The following is a 14,660-nucleotide window of genomic DNA, read 5'->3' as shown; positions in this document are numbered from 1 at the left end:
CAGAGACTATCCTAGTGGCACACAGGTCATGGGTCAATGGGGAGGGTATCAGAATTTGAGGTTGAAGGTGGCATGGCACAGCTGGAGAGAACTGCGGACATGAAGGAGGTGTCCAGGCAGTAGAGCCCGGAGACACCCTCAGAAAGCGGGGAGGGGAGTGGACAGAGCAGCTAAGAGGAAAAGAATTTCCTTTTCCAGACCCCCAGTTCCCTTCTTGAGCCCCCATCTGTGTTACTACTCTCCGTCTCTCCTGACTTTTCTCAGGCCTCCACAAGACCTTCTTCTAGATTTTTCTCTCATTCCCCTCCACCTTAGAGTAGCCTCTGGTCTGCAGACCGCACAGATTTGATAAGTTCTCAGGCTCACCTGCTGGTCTCCCACTCTCCCACACTTCACTCCTCAACCCCACGTTTGAGGTGGCCCCAGGGCTTTCGTCTGGGGCCTCTGCTGCTCACCAAAGTCTTCCCCTCTCCTCCCCACCGTATTTGCCGAGCACAGCCCTACGAAGGAATCCTCAGCCAGGTGCATAGCCCGCAGGGCCCAGGACAAAATGAAAATACCAGGAGCTGAGTTCACAAGTTATTAAGAATTTCAAGACAACAGCAGGGCATTAAACCAAGAGTGGGGCTTTTCTAAGCACGGGGCCCCGAATGAGCAGACAGGTTGTACGCACATGAAGCCGGCGCTGCCAGCAGGACACTGGATCAGTCTCATTTCCCCCTCACCGCTGGTTTCCATTCAGAGACACTGTATTGGCCAGTGCCTTCCCCACACGCCACCCCCATTCTTTGTCTTCCAATCCAGAAACCTTGGAGTCTTTTTGCAAGGATAAAGGATTCAAGAAGCAACATGGATTCTTCTCTCTCAGCAGTCCACTGTGTCTCCTGTGGCTGCACAGGACCTCCAGATGACCTGATCACGCTCTCACTCTTCAGTCCCTTCTTCCCTGTACCCCCATTCCCTCCCTGCTCCGCCCTTCCTGAAACTCCCCTGACCCTGACAGCAACGCCATGCAGACCAGCTCTAATCCATCAACTGGTGCTAATTTAAATCACCCTTTCCTTCACCCAGGGCATTATGAACTGGCAAGGGCCAAGATTCACTTTTTTCTCTTCCTGATGTCCCAGTCTGTAACATCTTGCTTGGAGTGAGGTTTCCAGCCAACAGCTTAGTCCTGAAGTCAGGGATCCTGAAAAATACAAATGACTCCCCAGCAAACACAACGTGCTCAGGCCCCGCAAGCAAGAGAATGGCTACGTCCTGTTTTCCCTTCTCACCTCTCTCCCCCCAGATCCCAGGAGTCTGAGAAAATACCGTCCCTGCTGAGTTGCTGTGGGGGCAGAAGGGCCATGGATTACCAAGGGGCCACCTGAAGTCTAATGTGTCCTGTGTGCAGCCTATTTAAGGACTAGCAAGGAGGTCATTGTAGCCACAGCAGAGTAAGTAAGAAGATGAGATCAGAGAGTAATGGGGGCAGGGGACAGACTGGGACCTTGTGGGCCACTACAGAAGGACTAGGCTTTTTAATCTGAGGTGGGAAGCCACGGGAGGATTTTGAGCAGGAGAGTAACCCATGATTTAGACTTCTGTTTCTGGCCATGATGGAGTAAGAGGAACTTGACTTACCCTCTTACCTTAAACAACTAGGAAAGCAAACAAGTATATGAAGCAATAGTTTTCAGAGATTGAGCAACAGACAGCATAGGACAACCACCCTCTGAGAGAAAGGAAGCAAATGAGGTGAGTCTTGTGAGTGCCCTAACTCACTGCCTGGAGGCAGCTGCCAGAAGACAGGAGGGGACCCCAAACAAAGCCTGGCAGTCTTGCTTAGTTGAACAGAGTTGAAAGTTCAGAAAGACCAATGTGGATAGAATTTGCAGAGCAAAATAGCCAGAGAGGAGGTAATAGCTGCAGAAAGAGTGAACAAGCTTCAAAAATCTGCAGCCTTTGGTTTAATATTGATCAGTACTTATAAGAAAACTACCTGAAGATGGAGAAAGAACCATGCAGCAATAGGCTGAACAATGCTCAGTACCTCCCCAAGGCTGTGAATAGTTCATGCTCCTACCAGCCAGAGTGGAAAGGCCTCAGTAGAGTCCTTAGAGACGACTGCCTCAGTAGTGGGCCAAATTAGCCCTAGACTGAAGACTGCTTGGGATCTACCCTAACACAGTTTAAAAGCGAGACCCAAAAGGATCCAACTGATTTCAAGCAAATGCACTCCAAAATGAAATCCAACACTTTTTATATGAATACAACAAAATCCAGCATGCAACAGTGTAAAATTCAACTTCCAGCATTGCAATAAAAAAAGTCAATCTAGAATTTTATACCCATTGATAATATCCTTCATAAAGGAAGAAACATACGTTTTCAGACAAGCAAAAGTCAACAATGTATTGCCAGCAGACCCACACTATAAGAAACATTAAAGAATATTCTAAATGTTAAAGAAGGAAAATACCAAAATGTGGATCTACACAAAGAAATGAAGGATGCTGGAAATGATAAATTAGTGGGTAAAATACATTTCCCCCTCACGTTTAATCTCTTAAAAAGAAAATTAACTATTTAAAACAATAGTTATTCATATGTAAAAATATAATGTATGACAATAAAAGCACAAAGAACAAGAGGAGAAAAATAGAAGAATACAGTTGTAGGGTTCTTCCACTCTACACGAAATGCTATTATATTAAGGTAGACTGTGGTACATTACAAGACATATATTGTAAACCCTACAGCCACCATCAAAAAATAAAAAAGGCATAGCCAATAAGCCAATGGTGGAGATAAAATGGAATAATAAAAAGTGCTCAGTTAAACCCAAAGAAGGTAGTAAAAGGTGAAAAAAGAAACAAAGAACAAATGAGACAAACAGAGAACAACTAGGAGGATGGTAGATTTAAACTCAACCATATTGATAATTGCACTGAATGTAATTACTCTAAACAATCCAATGGAAGAGAAAGATTTGCAGATTTGATAAAAAAGCAAGAACCAACTATACGTTGTCTACAAAAAACAAACTAAAAAGACATGGGTAGGTTAATAGTAAAAGAATGGGAAAAGATGTACTCTCACAAGTCCAAAAAAAGCTGGAGTGGCCATATCAATACCAAGCAAAGTAGATCTCAGAATAAAGAATAATTTACCAGGGATAAAAAGGAACATTTCATGATTATAAAAGGTATCAGTTCATCAAGACCTAACAATCTCAAATGTGTATTTACCTAACAACAGAGCTTCAATTTCACAGGGTGGGAGGGCAGGGTAGGTGGCTGGGGATGGGAACTGATAAAACTAAAAGGAGAAATAGATAAATCCACAATTACAGTTGGAGATCTCAACACTCCTCTCTCAATCATTGCTAAACTGAGACAGAAAATCAGTAAGGAGACAGGAAACTTGAACATTATTAACTTGAACTGACATGTTTAAATCACCCCACTTACAACAGCACTTTCCAAGCACTCGCAAAACATTCACCAACATAGGTCAGATGCTGGGTCATAAAACAAGTTTCAATAAAGACTTAAATTATATAAGGCATGTTCTGACCAAAATTAAATTAAACTAGAAATAACAAAAATGTATGTGGAAAATCTCCAAATATTTAGAAATTAAACCCCTTTCAAAACATAACAGGATTTAGCTTTCGAGATGGTCACTCATATCGCTGAGTGGAGAACAGACAAGAGAAATGTAAGGGCAAGAGCAGGGAAGCCCTTGAAGAGGCATTTACAGTTGTCCAAAGGGGTGATGATGCTGTGATGAACCTGGGCGGGGGTGGTGGAGGTGATGAGAAGGGATCAGAAAAGCAAGTAAGATTTGCTCATATAGTGAATGTTGGGACGAGTGAAGGGTGACAAGGTTTCTGGCTTACGTAAAACTAAAAAGGTGTGATTACCATTTATTGAGATGCGGAGCTCTAAGGGAGTAAGGATTTGAAGAGAAAGATTAGGAGGTTTGGACTTGTAAAAATTGAGATGCGTGTTAGACATATCCAAGTAGAGAAGTCAGATAGGTGAGATCTGGTGTTCCCGGGAAAGATGTGGGCTAAATATAGACTGAATAAAATCCTCAAGAGATTGGCTGAGCAGATAGAAGAGTCCAGAACTCAACCTAAGGACATTCCAAGTTCAGAGGTTGGGAGAGTGAGCCAGTGGACTGATGCGCAGTAAGGTAGAAGTGCGGTACTGAAAGCTGGAAGTTTACGAGGAAGACAGTGCTAGTCACATTCTAACATGGGATTGAAAACTGACCCCTGGATTAGTGGTTACCTGAGGGTGGGGGCAGAGGGAGGGGAATCAACTATGGTAATGGTTACATAACTCTGAAAATACACTAAAGAACCATTAATTATATAATTTAATGTGAATTGTGTGGTATGTGAATTATACTTCAATAAAACTGTTTTTAAAAACTGACCCCTGGATTTAGCACACGGAGGTTACTGCTGACCTTGAGCAAAGCAGTTTTGGTGGTGATAGCGGCAAGAGCCTGATCGGAAAGGCTCAAGAGAACAGAGAAAGAGAAATGTGACAATGTGGCAACAGCTAGAGAGGGAACTTTTTTTAAGATAGGGAAATAAAATCGCGTTTGTTTTTGTTTGCTGTTAGGAATGGTCTAGTAGAGAAGCAAAGACAGATGATGCAAGAGAAAGGAGAGAATGACCGAAGCAAAGTCCTCGTGGCTGCCAGAGGGGATAGGATCTAGGGTGTAAGTGGAGGAATTGATCTTGGAATCATACCAGTAGGAGAAAGGACAGAGCATGTGGATACATAGGAAGAAAGAAAGGCAGAAGTGGGGGCTTGTGGCAATTCTAAGTGATTGTTTATTCAGTTACTAGGGGGCACGATAACCAGCTGAGTGAGAAATGTAGATAAAATGCAGAAATAAAGTATAATTAATGGGCAGTCCTAGGGCCCGCCTGATATACATGGTCATGAGATTAAAGCAAGAAGGTCACAATTACGTTTTTCAGCCACATCTGGCGGGGCAGGTGCAGGGTATGTGGGAAGTTGGGTCTAACTGGACTGAGATTCTACAAAACTGCATTCATGAGAAGAAATACAACATGGGACATGATTTATATTGCTGAACACCAATATGTCACTTTATTATTTGGACTTTTTCCCATTTGACACATACCTGTCAATGTTTACACAATGAGGAAAATCAACCAGCATTGGAAGCAACTGACCAAATCAGCTGATAATTTTGTACCCTCTTAACACAGATCAATTCTTACTTGGTAGGGATATCTTCACTCAAATTCAGTCTCTTGGCTATTCTGAAAATCGGTGTCAAGATTGTCACATCTTTAATACAGATAGAATTGCCAGAAGTACATAATTATATATATACACACATACAGAAAAATACAAGACTAACTTTTTCCACAATATTTAATTTATACACTACTGTAACTATATGTAACTTTTGAAGACAGGTTAAGGGGTACAAGTAACTGTTTAGAGCAAGTAAGTAGTTTGGTCCAATATTATCTTAATGTAATGGTTGTTCGCTCCCTCCCTTTTAGGTGACGACATACTATGACATACAACACAGGCACAATCATCCACTTATGAACAAATGAGTAAGACACCACTCAGACTGACATTTGAATACCCAGAGGGCCAATCACCCACACACAACTATAAGGCTATAATACAGCTATGCAGCATAAATGGTCAACACTGCTGATCCTAAAGTGAGCACCATATATACATTTGAATATAAAAAACCATTGAAAACCAAACACATATGGGTTAGTTAAAAGGTGCCATTCCAAGGCTATACATAATCACAGGAAAAAATATTTACATTACTTGGAAAACAGCTGCAACAAAGAGTTTATTGCCAATGCCCTTTTATAAACTTCTCTCCTACGTTTAATACAGATGGTTACGCTCACCATCTATGTGAACCACACATCTTATTTCTGGCCCTTTATATAAGATCCCTGCTCAAGAATTTCAAGCAAATATGTTCTATGGCTTCACCCACACATCTATTCTCGTAGCTTTCAATTATAAATATCACAATGAACTAGAGCTGTAGCTTAAAACATATCTAGCATAGGTCTAGAAAGTAAAGTATTTTAAGTATCATTTTTACTTAGTTTAGTAAGTATACTGTGAAATTCAGAGTTCTGAGTAAACTACATTAATCCTAAAGTAGCAGAGTCAGTGTGTACTTGAAGAAAGTGACCAACACAATGCAGTTCTTTGGTGCTCTGCCCACTCTCCGAGTTATGTGACCAGATGCATCTCAGTTGGTCACTTCAGAGACATCACAGGAGGCTGAAGGGGGTGTGGGAGTGGCCACATTCTATCACCAAGTCACCATGCATTGCTTTTAAGACCCTCAGGGCACAGCATGAAAAAACAGCATCTGGCCCCTACCAAAATTAGCAATCTTCAATATACTGTGTTCTAAAAGACAAAATGCCACAAGAGATCATTATCTGGTCAAAAGTAGTCTTTATACAGGAATAGGTCAAAGCAAGAGTTCTTTCATTATTCTTTTGGCAGGAAGGCAAAGTGAAAAATACTTCCAGAATAAAAAGTTACAAAGCAGGCTTTGTGCATTTTTGTTTGCTGTATGTGTGAATTTTACCTTCTCATATGCATTTTTTGATCAGCCAATTTCCATAGCTAGCTTGAGCCAAAGGACGTAATAAATGGAAATGATAAAAGAACAACCTAATTAGCAAACTCCTGAGAAACAAATCCACTAACTCTTGTTTTGTTTTCATTCATGGGTGTGACTTTGCAAACATCTGTGTGCACCTCTGCTTCCGTACTAGGCCCTACGGTTTCTTCTACCTATGTGGTTTTAAAGGAAACCCAGCGGTGTGACCTACAGGAAGGAATTTACAGAGCATCTTTTTGTTCTGTTAGACAGATGTACACTCTATAAGTAGAGTTAAGACATCATCAATTCACTTCATCACATTACAAAGTAAGATTGTCTGCTTGTAATTTATCACTACAGGGGAAGCTGCCTTATAAATCTAAGTACTTTAGCTCATCTATTACAAAAACAAGAAAAATTTTTTCAGTTAAATTTTAAGATCCCAAACTTTTTTCACACTATAGCTTAAGACAAACAGGTGTGGGTATGTTTAAATCATAGTTTGAAGGTTCTCAGTGCAGACGCTCACTGTCCTCTGCTCTGCACAGGCCTGGCCAGCCGGGCGGCACATGCTCGCTCACCCCAGCCCGTCAGCATCACAGCATTATTGCTTTGGTTCTGTCTCAGACACCACAGAGTGTGCCTCAGAGTACGGAGTTTCCGTATCATAGGTCAGGACAGGAATTTAGATTTTTCACAAAGAAACAAAAACATTTTTTCTCTCTCTAGGTTAAGTGCAGAACATCAAATTTCTAAGTGCTCCATTTATAACTAGGTTCCAAATATACATTTTAATTTAATCCTGATCATCCACATTAAAATTATAAATGTAAAAATTACACAACAGACTTTTCAGCTGGAAAAGAAAAGTAGCGTCTAGCAGCATGCACAAAGATCATGCATTGTCACATCGTCAGGCGAACAAAATAAAAAGGTAATAAATAATTGCTCCTAACACCCACTTTAAAATAGTAAAACCAAAAAGGGAACAGTGAGGCGAGCCAGTCTTCACCGCTCTGAGCAGGACAAGTGCCAGCGGCCAGGCAGGCCCACAGTCAAATGACGTGGCAGCAGCTGGCCTGGCTGGAGGCGCACAGCAGCCCCTCCTTAGGGTTCCGCTGGATGTTCACAGAGATGGTCTTTTCACACAGAGGTAGCTGCAGCACGTTATTTTTCAGGTTCTTGCTCTTTATCCGTTCCAGTTCAGTGGTGGTATCTGCCATGTGGTCAGAGAAAAACTTTATGCTGCCCACTGCAGGGGCCTGCCCTGCATTCCCCGCGGAGCCGATGCACATCTTCCAAGTGGATTTCTCTTGGACTTTCACACTGGAAAACGACAAGCCATTCTGTGGATCAAGAATGTACTTGGTGCTCCCATGAAGCTGGGAGCCGAGGCAGAGGCTCATAAGTTTGAGGCTCTCAACAAGCTCCCCAGCGCTGCGAGAGGCCAGCTGCATGGAGTTGCCAGGGCCGGCGCAGCGGCGCGTGGTGCCAGCCGTGTCGGTGGGGTTGCCGCCCGAGCCGCTGGAGGGGCTGCCGCCGCCGGCGTTGTTCTCGCTGGGGCTGGCCTTGTCCGCCCCTCCGCCGCTGTTGCTCGGCTTGCTCTGGCCTCCACCATCACCTTCACTACCAGGGGGCCCCTCGCTGCTATCCCGGCGGTGCCAGGAGTAGGTGAAGCCGCTGTCTTTATCAAGCCGCCGCCGGCTTTCAGAATCATCATCACTGGTCTCTGAACTACTGCAGCTGGAGCCCCGGCCCTGACTTTTCCTCCGGTGGTAGCGCTTGTGAACTGTGCCCGGGGAAGCGATGTTCATCTTTAACCTGCTCAGCTTGGGAGGCAGATTCTCATCCATGTCAAACTCATCATCAGATTCCCCTTCCTCAAAGATCTGGTTGAGGACAGGAGCACTCTTTCGGGACGTCAGGCGGTTGGTCACAGATGGCTTCCGGCGCAAAACCACCTGTGTTGAGAGGGACATGGGCTTCTTATCCTCCTCATCCTCCTCCTCATCTTCTTCCACCCTAAACAGACACTTCCGCCCACTGGCTGTGGGTTTTAAGCTTGCGGGTGGCACCATAGAGAGTGCTGGTCCAGCCAACTCGGGGAGGTCGTCTTTCTTAGCCGAGTCACACAGGCCTTTGCTCCTGTGGCCATTGAGGACACTGTCGGCTGCCCGAGCAGGAGACTGAGGGACAGTCGCATGGGACAAAGGAGTAGCTGTGAGGTCATCCTCAAGGTCCTGGGGTACATCAATTTTGGTTGGCCATGACTGCCTGTGTAACAGATTGGAAAAAGAAAAAGTTATGTAATCATATGCAGATGTTAGAAAAGTACATCATATAAAATTTACGGGGACTAAATCCCCAGAGTTGAAAAGAAAAAGCAGCAGCAGCCTTGTAAACCCATTCAACATCCTGTAAACATCAGCAAGGACACCAGAAGGGCAAATGTGGTTTTGAAACACGGTTCAGTCTGTGGCTTATGGCAAATGACAACTTTATCACATCAGTCAGAAAAAATGGGGCAAAAAACGGCTCCATCTTTTCTATACAAAAGCTTTATACTACAAGATAAACACTTTTTAAAAGTACAAAGGGGTTATTGCCAAAGCAAAACCTGACCACCACACATGATTTGTTCATTTGGTTCTTAGATTACAACCTTTAAAGGTATATTATCACTAATAGAATTCACCTGAAATTTCCAGTGCTTCTGACTTTACATGATGGTGTAAAGTCTCAGTTTTTATAAAAATAAGGGGAAATAGTTTAATGTATTTAAATATGAAAATACTGGAGAGAAAAGTCAATGTATAACTGGCATACATAAATCTGTCCTCCAATTAAAAAACTCAGTGAGTTAAATATAAATAGGTCTTTAAGTGCCCACACAAGAATACTGGACAGCAAAATTCACTATTAATTAAGCTTTGATTTTATTCCCCATTCTGTAGTCACCCAAGTGGCAAGAACACTGTAGCCAAAGATGACTTTTGAAAATGAGGCTTTCCTAGCCTCTGTTTTGAATAAACATCTTTGAATTCTCAACTGTCGTCTTTGTCCAGGGGAAAAAGTAGATGCCATAGGCTACTTTGATGCCAGAGACATTTAAAACAGCCACTTTCACACTGTGATATTTTCATTTCACACCAATTTTGTTATTCTAAAAATAAAACTGAATTAAATCTATAGCTTTAAAAAACTACTGGGGATTTTATAACAGACATCTTTCCCCTAACTTGGAGCCTTATCCTACCTCTCGAGGATGGAGTGAGGTCATCTGCCATAGTACTGCTTGGTAGTTTATAAAAGGTGTGTTTAATAATGTTTCTGAAGTCAAGAAGTATCTCTGAAAAAGTCATCTGTCCAACAAAATCGTACAAACTCCCCATGAGCCTCATGGCCCTGGAGAGCTACACACAATGGAACTGTTCTCAAAATGATACCACATCACCTCATTGTTTCAGGATCCTATCCGTACAAACACCACTTCTTTGAGCCAAGCCACATTTTATATCACATTCCTGAAACTGGGCATATTCTACTTCATTCTCCAGTGGAGTCACTATGTTCTCACGCAATTCCAGACCTAGGACTCTGGACTCTGGGACCTACAGACTAAGTCCCTGCCCTGCTTCTTTCTGCCACCCACCTGTGTGCAAAGATGCCAGCAGTCCAGCTGTGGGTGGATTGGTCTCCTGTTAACCACCCATCCCAACGGTCCCATCATCAATATCCCCATAGCATCCACCTGGCCCCAAAGCATGTATCTGCTCTCCATGGCTGGCTCTTCCTGGCTTGACCTGCCCCTCTGCCCCCACCTGCCAATTTAAATACCAGTCTCCTGACTCAGTCCAGGCTTCCACCTTCCAGGTCACTCTGGTGCCAGGGCATACCCAGTAGTGGAAGCGAGTAAGGTACAGGCTCTTGACAATAAAGTCACAGTGACAACAATGAGAAGGCAAGTGAGCAGGCAGCACCACCCGCCAGTGGGCGGGTGCCACAGGAAGAGAGGCCCTCATAGTATCTCCACTCCAGAGTCCTCACAAGCGCAAGAGAAAAATTGCTCAGAGACCCTGGTATTTCTTGATATTAGCCCTTAATTTCTATAATAAAGTAAAACCAATTTAATTCATTTATATATCTGATCAGCTTTAGATTGAGCTCTGACCTATTTCACTGAACAGAAAAGTTCAAATCCAAATATCCTCTTCTCCAGAAGACTGATGGTCGCTCCAGACTCAGTGTACCCGGCGTGCAGTGACTATCTGCTCTGAGGTAACTCTTTCTTGAAAGGCAGCTCAGGTCAGGACTAGGTTGACTCTAACCTCTCAGTGTCAGTCTCTGGTGTGTCTCATCCCCAAGCGTACCCTCGCTTCCTGGGGCTCAGTCCTTCTCCAAGCAGACACTAGACAGTGTGCCTAGTTTTCATTATAAAGGAATATATCCAGGACATGAATGAAATTAATTAATTTTCTAGTTATACTAGACTTGTAAATCTTTATCCTTTGGCAAGCTGGGAATGTTTTCCTCCCTCTATTATGCTGCTCCACCCAAGCAACAAACTACACATGGTGAGATGACTGTAAGTGATTTAAAATCCAGATGATTTTCTTACTCTTTTACAATAATAATAATAATTACGTATTCACACACATACATTCATATATATTCAGAGGTACTAACAGAGAGTTATTCAGAATCAGGAATACTCTCCTGTTTTTGAACTACTACAATTCCACAGACTACTTTATCTGAATGGATAAATTCTAAATAAATTTCATAATGATGAACTAAAAAAGTAAAGCCTTTCCATGCTTTGACCTTAAATTGAAAGCTACTCTGGCAGAAGAAAAAGAAAAGTGGGAAGGTGAGGGGAGAGGGAGGCAGGGCAGGAAAAGGGGGCAGGGGAGAAAAGGTGAGGAGAGGAGCACACTCGCTACTTTATTGAAGATGATAATGCTGATGAAATATTCCTAACAATGACCACGAGCACACAGAGCCCTGGTCTAAGTACTTTACATATATTAATTCACTTATCCCTCACCACAACCCTATGAGGTAAACAGTATTATTACCCTCATTTTATAGATCAGGTAGCAAAGTCATAAAGGTTAAGTGACCTTCCAAGGTCAAAGAGCTAGTAAATCAACTAGCTGATCTGATGGCCCAATCCCTGAAATCCTGAGATAACATCATGGCACAGAAATGCCCTATGTATTTTTAAAAATTATTTCAAATAACAGAGAAAAAATTCAGCCTTGTTCCTGGAATGAAAAGCTAAAGAAAATAACACGTTAATACATGCTGGATTTGGAGAGTTTAATGAAAACAACTGGCAGACACTCTGGCTTGAGGCTACTTCTCCACGTTTTCCTGGCCAGGCCAGTAGCCACAGCCCCCTCTCCCCACTGAGCCCAAGAGGGGAAGGCATCCTTGCTGCCAAAGGAACCAAGACCCGCACGCACACCCAAGCAGCCCAAGGTGGCCTCTCCAATGAGGCTATCGTCACTGTTTGTACTCTCTCGCCCCACAGAGTTAGGAAACATTTTTTAAAAAGTTCACTATTTCAAAACATTAACTTACTAAAATCAGTGAAGATTTTTTTCTCACCTAAACTGCGCCTTAATATTGCTAGGGCTTGCAGATCTGGTTTGTATTTCTTTCTCTTGCTTTTCTCTCAGGATCCTTTCAGCAAGTAAGAAGTAAGTGGCTGTGATGTGATTATACCTGTTGGTTTCCAGGGCTCTGAGGAAAAAAAGGTGAGAATGAACATAAGCCACATAAGCCACATCAGTAGGTTTGTTTTTTACAAGAAGCAGAACTGATTTAAAAAAAAAAAATACAAGCATACAAGCAAATGAAATTCCATGACTGGGAATCATTAAAATGATGCAAAAATTCTAACCAGAAAATAAAAACCTAGTAGTTTACTTAGAATTTTGAAATTCTAAAATAAATAATGGCATAAAAATGATATTAGTGAGAAAAGTCCAAAAGGCTGATAGCAACTGAGCAGGATATCAGTTTTAGATGCGTAAGAAAAGGTAATGAAGCTTCCAAGAGTGTAACACATTATTGGAAAATGTGTGTATGAAGTGTTTGCATTTGTTAAACCGGCTTGCTTCCATTAGAAGTATGAAATGAAGACAAGGTCTGTGTTACATTAATGTGCACTGAAGCACCAGCACCAATCATAAAAATTAGGAAATATTTTTATTTTCACACTCTCTTTGCATTTATTGGCATTTTAGGCAGTATTGAATTACTAACGCAATTGAGAGCATGTCATCATTAACCTCACTTAATAAAATCAATGTATTCATTCATCCATTTAAAAAGCAGTACTCACCAAGTACCTAGAGGCACTGTGCTGGCTTAGGTGCTGGGGGCATAATGCCCAACAAGGCACCCGGCCCTGCCCGCTCTCCTGAAGCTAGCCTTCATGGGACGTGCCACAAGAGAGCTTTGGAGGATGCCACAATGCCCAGAAATATGTAACTACAGCTTTTAGAAACCTTCTGTAGTTAGTGAAAATACTCACACAATAAACACTTGGGAAAGAAGAAATAGCAGAGATCACTTTTTACAAAATGTACAGCAAGGCCATAGCTAATGGGGGCAGGGCAGGCACGAGATAACGAAGGAATAGCCCAAGGTGAAATTCAGGGGTAGAGTTATTTCTTAGAGTGATATCTTCAGCTGAATACTGGATAAAGCAGTTGGCTTGTGTTTAGGGGACAAATGGTAAGACAAACGTGTGTTTAAACTCAGGAATCACCTTCAGAATGAGCTGCTTCTCCTAATGTGAGCAGCAGGCAAGAAGTGAAACTAGCTGAGGGAACAACAAGCTTGGGTCTCCCAGCTCCCGTCACACTTGGGAAACTGGTGGATGGGCAAACTGGAGTCACCCGAACCATTTAAATTGCCTCCCTCTTTTGGATTTATAATTGAATTCATATTAATTGTTTCATGTGACACTACTGCATGTATGTATTTATTTAAGCTAAGAACATTAGACTAATTCAGGGAGATTCAGCCTTTTTACTCACTCAAAAATGAAAAATCGTTTTCTACACAGTGATTGTCTTTGGCAGAAATAGCAAGTGCCCTGTTCTTCTCTGCTTGTTTAGGTCACTTAAGTAGCTGTGAGTCAATCTGTGAAGACTCACAATACACTTGGAAACTTGTAAAAATTTGTACTTAAACCAAAATTAAGAACCTGGGTTTATTTTTGTCAATGATTCTTTCCAGTGTACTAAAAACACATCCTAAAGATATATGTCCTTTATACAAACATCACCCTTCTCAGGAAACAGTGCTTCCTGCTAGGTACACATGTGACAGTGCAACACATGGCAGGGTGTGTAGGTCCAGCCTGCAGTCTTCTCTTCCCCCAGGACAGGTAACTGGGTCAGATCCCATAGCCAGGCCAGAGTGGCCCTCCCGATGGGAAACCCCTTTTTGCTTCTCAAAGTATACTCTTTCTATCATACCCAACTGTTTCATTCAACACATTAAATAACTTTATTTAATTAAGTAACTTTAATTTTTCGTTTATGGAAATGCTCCATATTTTTATAGTCAGGACCTCTTACAGAAATTAATCATCATTAGAACAAAATGACTATCTTTACTCTGTATTATCCTTGATTCCAAACTGCTTAGGTTATTAAAAACTGATTGGTTTAAGGATTAAATTAACAACTTGTGTAAATTTGCAGGTTCCAAGTTGCTGCAGCAGGGACTCAAATGAGCCAGACAGTAAATATTTTAGGTTTTGTGGGTCATGTGGTCTCTCTTGCAACTACTCTGCTGTTGTAACACAATGCAATCATTGACAATGCATAAACCAGAGGGTATGGCCATGGTCCAATAAAACTTTACTTATAAAAACATGTGACTGGCCTCATCTACCAACCCCTGATTTAAAGGGCTCTAAGCCTGTGGAGCTGCCCTGTTTGCCCTACTCACTGTGGGGACAAGGAGACACAGAATTGAAGAGGACACCACCACAG

General features: G+C 42.3%; 1 protein-coding gene across 5 annotated transcripts in view; it reads right to left on the bottom strand.

Annotated features, from left to right (window-relative positions):
- Window positions 1–5,091: 5,091 nt before the first annotated feature.
- The window catches only part of SNRK (SNF related kinase), a 55,769-nt gene continuing 46,200 nt past the window's right edge, over window positions 5,092–14,660 (bottom strand). For all 5 annotated transcript variants that reach the window (XM_063114859.1, XM_063114863.1, XM_063114860.1 and 2 more), the window contains 2 exons: window positions 12,256–12,390; window positions 5,092–8,916 (listed from right to left, as the gene is read on the bottom strand). In XM_063114859.1, coding sequence (XP_062970929.1) covers window positions 7,698–8,916; window positions 12,256–12,390 — 1,354 coding nt within the window. In that variant the 3' untranslated portion in view covers window positions 5,092–7,697. The remainder of the gene's footprint in view (window positions 8,917–12,255; window positions 12,391–14,660) is intronic.

The sequence above is a fragment of the Cynocephalus volans genome, chromosome 11, assembly GCF_027409185.1.
Source record: "Cynocephalus volans isolate mCynVol1 chromosome 11, mCynVol1.pri, whole genome shotgun sequence".
NCBI lineage: Eukaryota > Metazoa > Chordata > Mammalia > Dermoptera > Cynocephalidae > Cynocephalus > Cynocephalus volans.
Note: the sequence above shows the minus strand (reverse complement) of the source record. Positions and strands in the feature narration are given on the sequence as shown.